This window comes from Carlito syrichta, unplaced genomic scaffold (assembly GCF_000164805.1).
Source record: "Carlito syrichta isolate Samal-C Ts95f unplaced genomic scaffold, Tarsius_syrichta-2.0.1 Scaffold59884, whole genome shotgun sequence".
Taxonomy (NCBI): Eukaryota; Metazoa; Chordata; class Mammalia; order Primates; family Tarsiidae; genus Carlito; species Carlito syrichta.
Window position 1 is genome coordinate 537,583 of NW_007003980.1, and position 15,423 is coordinate 553,005.

The following is a 15,423-nucleotide window of genomic DNA, read 5'->3' on the forward strand; positions in this document are numbered from 1 at the left end:
CATGTGAAAGTGGAGGCAAGAACATGCCAGGAAGAGGGATTACAAGACAGTGGGAAAGTCCTGAAGGGGAAAAGAGCTCAGCCTGCTTGAAAAAAATACAGAAGAAATAAACAGAGAGAAGGTTGGAACATGAGGAGAAAGTGACAGATGAGGAAACCATGGAGACAGGCAGGTCACAAGGCCTGGGGGCTTTCATTTTGTTTTAAGTATGATAGGAAGCCTTTGGCAGGACTTAGGTAGAGGAGTGACATGATCTGACTAATGCTTTTAAAAGCTCGTGCTATCATTTGTCAGTTTCTTACAAAGTTAAGCACATACTGAGCCTCTGCCCTAGTATTCCCACCCCTAGGTAATCACCCAAAAGAAATGAGAATGTATGCTCACTCAAAAACCAATGTGCACATGTTCATAGCATCTTCATGCACAGTTGCCAACAACTGGTAATAACCCCAATGTCCTTAAATGGTAGATGAATCAACATACTGTAGCATGTCTGTCTGATGGAACACAACTCAGCAATAAAGAAGGGTGAACTACTAATAATATGAAGCGACACGGATAGCTTCTAGTGTATTGCACAAGATGAAAGAAGCCAGACTCAAACCACTACACCCTTTAACATTCCACTCATTTGACATTTTGGAAAAAGAAAACTATAGGAGCAGAAAACAGACTGGTGGCTGCCAGGGGTTGGGAGGCAGGGAAGGAACTGACTACAAAGGGGCAGCATAAGGGATTTTTTGAGGGGGAGCGTTGGGACCCTTCTATAGCTCGACTGTGGTGTGGTTATACAGTTGTGTGCATTGATCAACATTTATAGAACTGGACACCAAAAAGAGTAAATGGTACTGTAAGTAAATACAAAAATAAATAAAAAGCTCATTCTGACTGTTATTCAGAAGTGCCAGGTAGAGGTAGAGAGACCAATTAGGAAGTCATTGAAATTGTTCAGGCAAGCTTGATGGCAAGGCGAACTAGGAATAATGACTTACATGCCCCAGGCAACTGTCCTCTATTCATCACCCAGTGAAAGGACAATACACCCTCCTTGAATTGAATGAGTAAAGTTCTTTATATAGCCATTTACAGCTATAAAGAAATGTTACTTTTTTTCCTGCTCCAACCTGATTGTTCTGTTTCCAGGAGAGCACGCCATCAACTTTTCCAACATCAATGTCAATAAAAGGCCCGTGGGGCTGCATCTGCCCTGTCCTCAGCCAACGTGATTAATCTCTCTGTGGGGGTAGACCTGCAGGTCTCTTCAATTTGTACCCACTCATTTGAAACAACATCTTTGAGGTTCATTGGGCTGGGCAAGGTTCATACAACCCAGGCAGGCCCTGCTGGAGAAGTCCTGACAAGAATAAGCATAAGCTCAGCCTTTGTTTTTCCAACTCTTAACACAGGTGCAATTCAATAAATGAAATGATACATTAACCCCCCAAAAATCCCATTAATGCCAAAAAGCACCCCATCACCCTCTTAAGCAAGCCTTCTTTCTTTCCAATTGTGTTGCATGGCATTGGGAATTCAAAACTTATTTAAAGAGTTCTCAGCAAGTGCTAGCCTTAATTAAATGACTGGAGTCAAAATTTAAGTACTGCTTTAACAAGCTCAATTTACATTTCAAGTAATTTTTGAAAACCAGGTTTCCAGATTAGAGCAACCACTTGATTATCTTTCCCCTTCCTAGCAATTAGGAGAACAAATGAAGCAATGGCTAGTTTAATGATAATCTTGAGGGCTCTTGTACTCACTAATTTTAGATTTGAAGGGTAGGGAGAGTCTTCAGATGAATAATCATTAAATGTAGAAGTTCTGGACAGAAGGATTTCAGAAATGTGCAATAAAATGAGTGGTGCCGTTTGCTCCCAGAACTATGAAGAAGCATCTCAAAATAGTGCCAGAAGACCATGCAAAAATTCCCGCAAAAATTTAAGCACCTCCTATGGGTCCATCTAGGTACTAATAGCAACTGATCTTTGATTGGAGAATCAATCGTTGCCTCTCAATCATAATTGCTCCTGCTCAGAAAAGCTTGCTTGACCTAGCAGAGAAAGATGTCTCTAATCCTGACCTAGGTACATGAATCAGAAGGTGGGGCTGTCCTTGATCACTTCCACTCCCCATCTCCCCTTCGGTCAATCCCAAAGTCCTGTGGATTCTACCTCCTGAACGGTCCTTGACTCTGTCCACTTGTTTCCAATCTCCTGTTCTAAGCCACTATCATCTCTAACTGTGCAATGCAATAGCTTCCTAACTGGTTGTTGTTTTTGTTTTCCTTCCAACTCTTTAAATCATTCTTCCCACTGCAGCAAGAGCAGCCCTTAAGAAATCCAAATTTGATCATGTGAAACTTTTCAGTGGCTTCTATTGGCCTTTGGGTCAAATCCCAACTTCTTGCAATATGGCAGAGACAGTGACACACACCAGCTCTTCCAAGGGTTCCTCTATACGTCTTAGTTGACCTGAAGTCAGGTGGGGCTATGGGTCAGGCCAACGAGCTGAGTGGAAGTAACAATTGCCACTTCTGAGCCGAGGAACTCAGTTGCTGATACATAACTTGCTCTTCCTCATGCTTCCCCCACCCTGGAAATGAGGAAGCCCATATGTTACAGATGGTGCAGCTACAAGATGGCCCAGCCTTACTAGTCCAGATTCCTGAGTGCCTGTGTCAACAGAGCTACTCGCTGTTCTGCTCTGAACACGCAAGGTGGGTGAGGAATGACATTTTCTTTGCTAAGCTACTGAGAGTGTGATGTTGCTTATTACGGCAGCACGAACTAGCCTATGCTGATTATGCCTGATGGTTTTGAAAGGCTTCTGCGATATGTCTCCCACTTACTTCTCGGCTTCATCTTTTGTTACTCTCCAACTCTCTTCTTTTGGTTCCTTGGCTGTACCACCCTTCCCCTTCCTATAGGACTTTTGCACAAGCTACCTAAAATGTTCTTCCCTCTATACTTATCTGTCTAACACCAGTCATCAGACCTTAGCTTAAGTGGCATTTGCTGACCTCCTGCCCAGGTAAGTTGCACATCAGAACCCCCTGAGAGTCTCCTCTCCTTCAGCCTGGAATTCTGTCTGATTTGCCAGTCTCTGAGAGTAGGGTCCATATGTGTCTTGCATCCTTAGAACTTGGCACAGGACCTGGTACAGCAGGTACTCGATGAAAAATTAATTGGATGACTAAATATACATTTAGGACAGTGCTGCACTGAATGACTTGTTCTCTAAATTTCTTCCTAGTAGTTCTGACTACCTTCCAAATAGTTTTTCTTTTTTTTTTTGAGTTGGAGTCTCACTCTGTTGTCCAGACTGGAGTGCAGTGGCCACTTCCAGCCATCGCAGCCTCAACCTGCTGGGCTCCGGCAATCCTTCCACCTCAGCCTTCCGAGAAGCCGGAATAACAGGCACGTGCTACCACGCCCAGCTGATTTTTTTGATTTATTGTAGAGATGAGGTCTTGCCAAGTTGCCCAGGTGGGTCTCGAACCCGTGGGCTCAGGCAATCCACTCACCTCAGCCTCCCAAAGGCGCGGGATGACAGGCTGAGCCACTGAGCCCGGCTCCAAATGGCTTTTCATTCACCCACTTGTTAGGCTAATTTTTTAAAAAGTAGATTATCTGTCAGTGCTACACTGCCTGTAACATACAAGCAACACAACAATTGGGAGTTCAGAGAGGAAAGAGGTCACTGAGCGTTCAATGAATTGCTGGAATTGTATGGAGAAAGTGGTTTTCTATCTGAGTCTTGTAAAATGAGTGAGACCTGAATAGGTAAAGAGATTGGGTGGTGATACTTGGAAGCACTCCAGTGGAGAAAAAACATTAGAAATGGGAATATCATTTAGTAGAGACAGCAAGAAGACCAGACTCTGTGGGTCGTTCCTCCATTCCTTCCTTCAACAGCTCCTCCCACTGGCACTGATGGAGTAGACTGGATATGGAGAACCATGAGAGCTGTATGATGCTCTGGTATATCATTATAAAGCAGTAAAGCAGTAAAGACCTGCTTTAGTTCCTATGATTGGAAGAACTGCTCTCTTGTCCCCAGTTATGCCTCTGTTCTGTTTCACCCTACCCGCCTAGAGGGCAGACAGCACACCCTTTACTTCTTTCGTAGCTCACCACTACTCATTTGTGATGCTTTATGTGTGGTAAGCACGCAGTAAATGCAGTTAAACAATGAAACCTCTTTTTAAAATTTGTAATGACTTGCTCCAAGCTAGGATGAGACTCAAGGTTAGTGAGGTTAGGGACTACAGGTTATTATTATTATTATTATTATTTATTTTTTTGAGTTGGAGTCTCACTCCATCGCCCAGACTGGAGTGCAGGGGCACGCTCCCGGCTACCGCAGCCTTGACCTCCTGGGCCCCGGCGATCCTTCCGCCTCAGCCTTCCGAGTAGCTGGAACTACAGGCATGCGCTACCACACCCGGCCAATTTTTGATTTATTGTAGAGATGAGGTCTTGCCAAATTGCCTGGGTGGTCTTGAACCTGCAGGCTCAGGCAATCCACTCACCTCGGCCTCCCAAAGTGCTGGGATTACAGGCTGAGCCACCGAGCTCGGCCTATTATTATTTTTTGAGTCAGAGTCTCACTCTGTTGCCCAGTGCAATGGCATGCCTACAGCCACCATAGCCTCGACCTGCTGGGCTCAGGTGATCTTCTACCTCAGCCTTCCAAGTAGCTGGAACTATAGGTGTGTGCCACCGCGCCCAGCTGTTTTTAAAAATTTATTGTAGAGACGAAGTCTCACCATGTTGCCCAGGCTGGTATCGAACCTGTGGGCTCAGGCAGTCTTCTTGTGTCAGCCTTTCAAAGTGCTGGGATTACACCGCTCCCGGCAGGTTATGTTATTATACGGGAGAAATAGCCTATAGCATGTTTTCTTTCTTTTTGTAAAAGTGGCTTAAAAAAAAAAAGAAAGAAGTCATAAACATATGTTTATTTCAAAAGATTTAGAAAACCCAAGTTGGCAGAAGAAAATGAAAATCATCTACAATCTCATATGTAAGTGATCATAACATGTTAACATGATGGTACATATCCTTCTAGTCCTTTTCCCATTTATATACACACATATACAGTGGGTGCCAGACAAATGTACACACATTTTAAGAGATGTTATCTGTGTATTACTTTTCAAAGTGGAATTAAATTATGCTAGCAATGTGTAGTATGCTGTTTGCTCAACTATGCTTCTGCCATTTTGACTGTCCTGCCTGTCACATGGTGATGCTAGCATTTATTTGATTAATGCCATCTTTTTCAGTGAACACCATACACTTAAAAGTGTATACATTTTTTGGTATCCCCTGTATATTTATAAAACTAGTTTCATATGGTTCAGCTTATTTTTTTTTATTGTGGTAAAAACACATAACATAAAATTTACCATCTTAGTCATGTTTAAGTATATAGTTCAATAGTGTTAAGTATATTCACAGTTATAAAACAGATCTCCAGAACTTTTTTATGTTGCAAATCTGAAACTCTATGCTCATGCTTTCTTGTTTTTTTAACTTAACAAATAGGTCACACATCTTTTCGTAATAGTAAGCACTTTATGACACTGAATGTTATTCTCAAACATTATTTTTAATAGGTATGTATTTTTCCATAATCACAGTTAAAAAAAAAACTCCCCCAAAACAAAAATGAAATCCTTATTGTTGGACAGTTAGATTATTTCTGGTTTTTCATCATTGCATGTGATCACCTTAATGTTACGGTGAACACTTTTGCACATTTTGTACATATTTCCTTATTTAAATGTTTCCTTACAGTAAAATCTCACGTGGAATTGCTGACTCAAAGGAGGTACCATTTTCAAGATTTTGCTTTTGTTTTTGTTTTTTGAGTTGGAGTCTCACTCTGTCGCCCAGACTGGAGTGCAGTAGACGCTCCCGGTCACCGCAGCCTCCACCTGCTGGGCTCCAGCAATCCTTCCGCCTCAGCCTTCCAAGTAGCTGGAACTACAGGCCTGCGCTACCACGCCTGGCTAATTTTTGATTTATTGTAGAGATGAGGTCTCACCAAGTTGCCCAGGTGGGTCTCGAACCTGCGGGCTCAGACAATCCACTCACCTTGGCCTCCTCAAGCGCTGGAATTACAGGCTGAGCCACCGAGCCTGGCCCATTTTCAAGATTTTTAACATGAGTCTGAGTTTGCATATGAGAAATTTCTCCAATGTACACCCCCATTAGCAGAATGGAAAAGGTTCATTTCCCCGTACAGTTGCCAGAGCTGGGTATTATTATCTGGCATCTCTTATTTTAGAGACTCCAGTTAGTTCTGCAATAAGCTTCATGTCAAATAGGACTTTCTCTCAGGCATTACTGTGTACAGATGTATTTCTGAGAAAGCCTGAATCAGATGTAGACTTGATACTCACTCACCTCTACAAACAAGATGGGGAAGATGCCTACTTTATCTCCTAACTTGCCTTCTGCCCAGTTCTCGTCTACTCGGCTGATCACGGTGATGATGTCATCCTGAAAGAGAACGTCTCACAGTCAGCATTTTCTCTCAGCTTTCAGGAGGTATAAGCTTTCACTGGAGACCAGTTTGGATTCCCAGATGGTATAAGGCACAAGAAATGTAGCTCATGCATCATTTATTTAGGAAATATTTCTGCTACAATGAACTTCCTCCCTAAAGGGCAATATGTAGGTCACACGCTCATAAGGGGTGTAGAAATAATTTGAAGGATCAGTGAAATCCAATAGGAAAACTTGGAAACGTTTCCAATTTTTAATCAACAATTTTCACTTACATTAATCAGATGGAGAAATAAAATGGAAGCCATAGGAAGACACACTTTTAGCTTAGCAAAAAGAAGAATGAATTTTACTCTCATTTTGCAGATTTCAGAACCTATTCAATTTTTAATATATCAGACATAAAGAAGCTTTTTATTCAAATTTTTCTTATTACAAAATGTTATACGTAAATTTGTAAAAACATTTGAAAACACAGATAAACAAAACAAGGAAACAATTCTCCCACAATATAGATACAGCCATTGTTAACAGCTTGATTAACACATTTTCCCCAGATTATTTTCTATCAAGATAAAACAGATATACACACAAAGGGGGCCCCTCAAAAAGCCCAGAATTATTTTTTTGGAAGACGGGCCTCTTGTAATACAGGCTTCCCCCGCTAGGTAAGTGTTCTAGGAACCTACCGGTATCAGTGTACCCGCTGGTGCTGTTGTGAGAGGCTGCACTCGGCTTCAGGATTTTTTTTTTTTTTGGAGATTCTTTCAGTGTGTTTGAATTTCATGATAGGTGATTTATGAGCGTATCTGCCTACACCACACTGAGCGCTCAACAGTTTTTGACCAAAAATAGCATGAACCCCATGTCTCACCTTCCCTATGTACCCGATCTCGTCCTGAGTGACATTTTTTTGTTTCACTGGATGAAAAAAGAGCTCAAAGGGAAATATTTTGCCCGTATGGAAGAGGTGAAACCAAAAACGGCAGAAGCACTAAAAAGACATCAAAATTGACAAGTCCAGAAACTGTTTTGAGCAGTGGAAAAAGTGTCTCGATAGGTGTATGGCATCAAATGGAGAATACTTTGAAGGTGACTGAAATTTAAACATGTAAGAATAAATACACAGTTTTTTATAACTAAATTTCATCTTTGTGCATCCTCCCTCATATAGACACACAGATTTTTTAGAAACCTTTCCAAAAACATACACACATGCATACAATAAAGGGCATAAATCTTAGATGTAAGGCTTGAGGAGTTGTTACATTTGAACATATCCCCAAAACTCCTACTCAGATCAGAATCTAGAACATCTCCAGCACCCAGCAGACCCCTGGTGCTCTTTCTCACCACCTAGAAGAGGTGACCACTATTGTGACTTCCTTCCTGTTTTTGAACTTCATACACATGAAGCCATACAGGACACATGGATTCTTTTCCTTAGTACCAATATCAGGGACACCTTTCCATGTCATACATGCTCATCTGCTGAAACCTATATCTTCATCCACCGAAGACCTTGGGATCTCTCTGATCTCCTGTTCCATGCTTCTCAGTAATTTACATTCGTCCAAACCTCCATTAACTACTTCATTCTAACTTTTCTTTGCTTCCTCTTACGCATTTGCAATTATACGTTTCTACCTATATTATTAACATTATTTGGGACTGTCTACTCTATAGGACCATGAATTCCATGAGTGCAGGGCCTGTGTCTATCTCCATTGTCCCCATCACCTAACAGAGTGACTCCCCTTCAGGGGTCTTCTGGTAAATGTTTCTCGAATGCCTGCATGCATGAATGAATGCATGAAGCATGAATAAATGGTACAATTTACCGAGTCAGAAAGCACCAGGAAAGAGCAGCTTTGGGAGGGAAGAGTTTGAGTTTAATTTGGACATGTTGAGTTTGGGCAGACCTTGAGACTCCTAGGGATGCCTTAGCATTTCATACATATCCGGAATTAATCAAACGCTCTCTTCTGGTTTCTTTGACATAGTTCCCATTGATCTGTCTGTTTCTTTCACTAGACTGCCAGCTCTGTGAAGGTAGGGACTGTGGCGCATCACTTTATCCTTAGTGGACAGCTGGGCACATGGAGGGGTTCAAGGAATGAATGGACACGTGGAGTAAGAGTCCTGGTTTGCAAATTCCCAGAGAGAGTCGCAGAAGCAGATGATGCTCCCTGCTTATGTTCTCCTCCAGCAGCGTCCCCAGAACTTGGTGTGCAATGCCTGGCACAAAGTGAATACTCGAGAAATGTCTGTGGGATTGAACTGACCTCCCTCTAATCATAGTCTAGATCTAAATGTTGCTGTCTGGGCTGTACAATGACTTTCCTTGGGACTCTCTCTCTGAGGTGCCAAGACAATACTAAAGATTATTATTTCAAATACGGAGGACAGTGGGGTTATCTAGACTGAGGGAATCTGAAGTAAATCTCATTTCTGGTAGCGGTGGCATAAACATGTTTTACAAAAGACCTTTCCTGAGCGATTGCAGCAGTGCCACTTTTTGTACTTACACTTGATCTACTTACCATAAGTAACAAAGAATGGAAACAACTCCAATTTTGGTTTCCATAAGAAATGTGGATGTTTAAGAAACGATAAATAGCAAACAGAGAGAGTTAAAATTGTCTAGACTCTAGTCGAGCTCTCATATCTCACAAACAGTGGAGAATTATCCAGTGGAAAAGAGAGGCCAAAAAATGTTTAGGGCAATTAATGTGTTGGGAAAATATTTCTTATAAGAGGTTATTTTTGGATAAAGGTATGATTATGTTACTGTGTATCGTCTGAAGTGTTTCAAATGCTATGTTTACAACAAAATAGAACGTGGCATATGAGTAGAATTAGATGACCGTAACTTATTCAGCAAGATTATCCACACAGATGCATGATAAAGGAGAAGGAGCTGTAGTTTTGAAGAGCATGATATCACGCTGTTTGCAATTTTCTGTCCATGTTTTCTTTTCTTCCTATTATTCTGCCAGGAGAGCAGGGACTGTGACTTGTTTGTGCTCTATCCCCAGGGCTTACAAAGAGTAAGGGCTCAAAAATGATTGTAGAATGAATGAATGAATGTGTGAATACTTGTTTTTGTAATCATCATAGAAAAGGCCTAGGGACTTTTATCAAACTCTTCTCAGCAGATCTTTCTAGACATGTCATTTCCCTGTATGTAGTTTGAATTCTATGTGCACATTGCATATATATACATACACACATATACACTTTCTTCTATAGTTTATGTATGAAATATACAGAATTGTAAAAAACGAGCAGTATCAAACAAACAGCTCCGGGCCTGCCACAGTCTCTGTGTGGTCCCTGGTGACCGTGGTGGCTGCTCTGAATCTTACCTTGAGGAAGGTCAGGCAATCCTGGTTCTCACTCTTGTCTTTGTCCCGTAGGTCAAAGTTGTAGAGCGCCCTGCAGAGTGGGGGTGGCGGAGGCAGCTGCTTGATGACCTCCACGGAGCTGGCTGGGAAGATCCCGCTGGCACCGTTGACCTCTCCCTGATACCAATTCTCATCAAGCTGTCTCCGGAGGAGGATGACATCTCCCTTGTTAAACTTCAGGTCACCAGGATTCTGCCCTCTGTAGTTGCGCAAGGCCTTTGCTCGAGGCACCTGCAGTGGCACAGACCAGCAAAGTGTGTGCTTAGCTTCTAGGCTGAATAACGAATGAGTGAGAACTTACATATGTCAAGTATGCATGCGGATCATCTCCAGGTAAATTTTTGACACAGACTCTCATTATTCCCATTTATAGGATAGAGAGACTGAGGCACAGAGTGGTTTGCATAAGGTGACACGGCTGGGGAATGGCCGATATGAGATCTGAACTCAGACTACCTTATTCTAGAGCCCTTGTTCTTAATCAGTGGGCCAGGAACAGGGTTTTGAGTTTGACTCCACAGCTATGTGAACTTGAGTGAGTCGGTGACTCTGGGTCTGAATATTGATTGCGAATTCTAGCTCTGTCTCCTTTCACTTGTGTGATCATGGTCGAGTTATTTGATCTTTTTTAGCTGTATTAAATGAAGAATGAGTCGAATGCCCACCTCATCTGGACTATTGTGAGATATAAGTACTAGTCACGATGCATCAAGCCTCTTGCCTAGCACACAGTACGTGCTCCATAGATGGCATCCTTATCACCATCACTCACAATGGGGGGCCAGTGACGACCTGCTCCCCAGTGGTGATGGGAGGAAAGCAGAAAGTGCCAGATGAGTGAGGCATCGGAATTTGTCTTCAGCCTTCTCTGGAAAGGGCAAGCCTCATAAGAGTCTGGATCATTAGGAAACTCAACTGAGACATTAGCTGGGCGTGATGGCACACGCCTGTAGTTCCAGCTACTTGAAAGACTGAAAAGGAAGGATCGCCTGAGCCCAGTAGGTTGAGACAGCAGTGGCCATGAGTGTGCCTCTGCACTCCAGCCTGGGCAACAGAGTGAGACTCCAACTTGAAAAAAAGAAAGAAAAAGGAAATATGAAAAGATAAAGATGAAAGAATCCAAGTCCTCTGGCTTTATATAACAATGATGATACCAATAACTAATATTTATTGGGTGCTTTTTCCTACGTGCCAGATACTTTGCTAAGCAAAGTATATTTTATTTAATTCTTATAACAACATTTGAGTTGTGTATTATTTCTTTTTTTATTATTTGGAGCTGATTTATTGATTGATACATTAAAAATAAAGCAAATAAAAATATCAACAAACAAAAGTGGAAAGAAAATGTTGTAGGAAAGAAATAAGCCACATAATGCTTTTTGCTTATATAGTCATCATGAAGTAAATATTACACAATGATCTCAGAATCATGGCTGATTTTTTTTTTTTTTTTTTGAGTTGGAGTCTTACTCTGTCGTCCAGACTGGAGTGCAGTGGCCGCTCCCGGCCACCGCAGCCTTGACCTGTTGGGCTCCGGCGATCCTCCCACCTCAGACTTCCAAGTAACTGGAACTACAGGTACGTGCTACCACGCCCGGCTGATTTTTTTGATTTATTGTAGAGATGAGGTCTTGCCAAGTTGCCCAGGCGGGTCTCAAACCCGCGGCTCAGGAAATCCACTCATCTCAGCCTCCGAAAGGCGTGGGATTACAGGCTGAGCCACCGAGCACAGTTATCATGGCTGATTTATACCAGGAGAGCAGTGATGAATGGTCTGCCCTGGGGTGTGTGTATGCTATGCAGAGGGTTGTACTTGTTTATTTTTCAAAGGGGGAATCAGAAGATACTATAGATAGCTGGAAAATTTAGAAATAATGGAATATAACGATATTTCTAAACATAAAAATGAATACTAAAAGACACAGTTGGAAGACTTAAAGATATTACCTCAGGGGATCAAAAATTGGAGGTAGGAAGATACTTTCTTAACTAAGCAAAAACAACGGTTTGACCTTTTAAACTAGGTAAGCATATCTCTTCAATAAAAATTCTTTAAATTTTTATGAAAGTGAATAGAATCTCAACAGGGAAAGCTAAGGAAATGAATTAGTCTGGTTATTGACAATTTACCTACAGTAAATTCATGTCCCGTAGTCCAGGTGCAAGGTGGGTGGTAGCTCGATCAAAGCATGTGTGCAACTAGAGGTTGTTGAGGTGTGTATTATTTCTTTTTTTTTTTTTTTTTGAGTTGGAGTATCACTCTGTCGCCCAGACTGGAGTGCAGTGGTCGCTCCCGGCCACCGCAGCCTCGACCTGCTGGGCTCCGGCGATCCTTCCGCCTCAGCCTTCCAAGTAGCTGGAACTACAGGCGCGCGCTACCACGCCCGGCTGATTTTTTGATTTATTGTAGAGATGAGGTCTCGCTGCCCAGGCGGGTCTCGAACCCACAGGCTCAGGCAATCCACTCACCTCAGCCTCCCAAAGGCATGGGATTACAGGCTAAGCCACCAAACCCGGCTGAGGTGTGTATTATTTCTAATTCCGACTTTCATATTAGGAAACAGGGGATCAGAGAGGTTAAAAGTTGCTCAATTTGCAAAGCTAGAAAATGGTGAACTTAGGATTTGAACTCAGGTCCAGCCCCAAGCCCAAGTTCCACTAAACTTGTGTTTCTCAAAATAAACTGTGTGGTTATCTGTATCAGAACCCTATGGGATACTGAAACTGCAGATCCCTGGACCCCATCCCCACGTGGGATTTAACAGCTGCATTTTTATCCAGCTCCTTCACCATCCAGGCTTGAGGTTAAGATGTGAGCTGCATCTTATTCTAATTCAAATGGGGCCAATGAATGGAGTTTTCACGCAGACTTTGCAAGTGCTAACCTGCTTTCTTTCTTTTTTTCTGGAAGGTATTTTCCGTGCAAGGGGCTTACATATTTTAAGGACGACTGAGAGAGTATATTAAATGAAAATTTCACAAAATGCTTAAACTCCTCTGAAGATGCCAACACTCTGAAACCCTGAGATCATACGAATTGCCTCGCTATTTTCATCTATTTGCCGTTCCCCCTCCATATAAGTAAATCTTGCAGAAGCAAATTATAAGTTCTGTTTTTCACACGGAGACCCTCTCTATCTTCTTTCTCTTCATTTTGGATCATCCCTCCCCTGGCATTCTCATTCTCACATTCATTCTTAGAGAAAACACTGGCTTCCGTGGCGCAAAGAGGGCGGAAAGAATGAGGGGAGGGAGAGAGAGAGAGAGAGAGAGAGAGAGGGAGAGAGTATGTGTGTAGGGGGTGGCAGGGGGGCGGGGGGGGGGGGCAGGGTGGCGGGGATGACTCTGGGGAGGAAAAGAAAGGGATGCTGATTGGAGCTCTGCTGTCACAGAGAGCTTGCTTGTTACATGACTGCACAACTGCGCTTTCCAAGAGTCTTATCCATGAAGGCAGTAGTATTACCCTATTTTATGGATGAGGAAACAAGTTCTGAGATGGCCCGTGTCCACAGACAAGGTCGCCCAGTCCATGTATGGCAGGCCCAAGACTGGTCGAGGCTCCTTTGACCTGGAAACCTCCCTGTCTGCCATCCAGTTAAAGCCACCTATAGGATGTTTTTCATCATGAAGCTCATTTGGGACACGGTTTCGTCATCAGAATCTGAACAGAGTGTAAATGCAATGTGCTTGCTCTGACTGTGTTGGCATGACTTGTTGAACTCCCAAGGCCTCGTGCACCTGGAGAGACCCAGCTGGTGGGCTCTACCGGCCCGCCACTGTTCTCTGGAAGGAAAATGGCTCCAAATTCCACATCAGCTCTCACCCATTGCATTGTTGAGAACAGTTTTCAACCATTCATCTTTGTTTTATTCTCCACAGGTGCAGGGGTGAGAAAGTGTGGGGATAAAGTGGGTGGGGAGTCTCACAGTCAGGTCATTACCAGACTCTTCCGCCTTGTGGGCCTACAAAGGGTTCCTTTTCTGAGATTCAAATGCTCAGGACTTCTAGCCGGGTGTAATGGCTCATGCCTGTAACCCCAGGACTTCAGGAGGCCAAGGTGTGAGGACTGCTTGAGCCCAAGAGTTCTAGACCAGCCTGGGTAACATAGTAAGAGCTTGTCTCTACAAAAAAATAAAAAAATAAAAATAGTTGGGTGTGGTGGCATGCACCTGTAGTCCCAGCTACTTGGGAGGCTGAGGTGGGAGGATCACCTGAGCCCAGGAGTTGGAGGCTGCTGTGGTGAATTATGATTGTGCCACCCCCACTGCACTGCAGCCTGGGTGACAGAGGGAGACTCTAACTCAAAAAAAAAAAAAGTTCAGGACCTGTATGCTCCTGTAATTTGTCTATTCATTTGTCTTCTCAGTAGGGTCTGAAAGCCATGAAAGACATGATTTTGACGGAATGATAATGCACAGGACCCAAAATACAAGCTGCAGACACTTCAGTGTACAAGTCTGTTGCTGCCTTGCCAGCAGCCCTTTCTCCCAGGTGCCTTCTGCACCGTCTGTATCTTCTGATAGGCAGGCTGTTCACTCTCACCAGGCCACACACACCACAGTCTGTGGCCCAGGCCGGACAGTTAGAGCAGCAAATCCCCCCATACAGTGACTGGTACAGGCAGGCATATGCCTCAGCTGGGGCAATTAGTATCTCCCCTCAAACTTGATATGCAGATGCTGAGGAAGAAGTTTTATTACTGTTGGATCATGAGACTTCAGGTTATGGGTCTTGGACCACCAATGCACTCTAGTGTAGTCCAACGTGGGGTAATAATATTGGTGTCATTTCCCACCCAGTGGACTCGTCTTCCTGAGAGAAACCGCAGAAGGGAGCAGAAAGAGATACAGCAAGCTAACAGGGATCTAGAGAGAGAGAGAGAGAGAGGGCCTTGGCTGACAGGGATCTAGAGCCTTCACCAAAAAAAAATCTGAATCCCAAGATTTAGCTGTGCCTGAAGGTCACTCAGTTAAATGAGGTCATATCCTCACTTTATTTATTATTACTTAAACTATTTGGGGTTCTTTTCTGACACTTGAAACGGAACAAGTCCTGACTAACACCTATTCAAAATCCAGAAACAACAAAACTCCATAACAATGACTTACCCAAATAGTAGAATTCAGAAACAGCAGGCTGTTCAGCTACAGTGAGCCCTGAGCTTACTTTCAATTTTACAAAATGAAGGTGGGTGTGGACTGATAACAGGGCGAGGAAAAGGAGCCCAAGAAAGCAGAATTGCCGCAGTGACACATCAGGGAAAAGCAAGCTGGGATGTGAACCCAACTTGCTACCGTGTAACAAGCTCTTTACCACCCACAAGTGACACTTGTTAGCTACTAGTTTAAGAAGGTGCTAGCAGCCGGGCTCGGTGGCTCAGCCTGTAATCCCGCGCCTTTGGGAGGCTGAGGTGAGTGGATTGCCTGAGCCCGCGGGTTCGAGACCCGCCCGGGCAGCGAGACCTCATCTCTACAATAAATCAAAAAATCAGCCGGGCGTGGTAG

At 43.3% G+C, this 15,423-nt stretch overlaps 1 protein-coding gene across 1 annotated transcript in view; it reads right to left on the reverse strand.

The window, feature by feature from the left end:
* Window positions 1–15,423, reverse strand: part of SH3RF2 (SH3 domain containing ring finger 2) — a 117,625-nt gene that overhangs the window by 51,981 nt on the left and 50,221 nt on the right. Inside the window, exons 2-3 of the mRNA XM_008050404.2 lie at window positions 9,878–10,147; window positions 6,408–6,503 (exon numbers count right to left, since the gene is read on the reverse strand). Of these exons, the coding sequence (XP_008048595.1) occupies window positions 6,408–6,503; window positions 9,878–10,147 (366 nt within the window). The remainder of the gene's footprint in view (window positions 1–6,407; window positions 6,504–9,877; window positions 10,148–15,423) is intronic.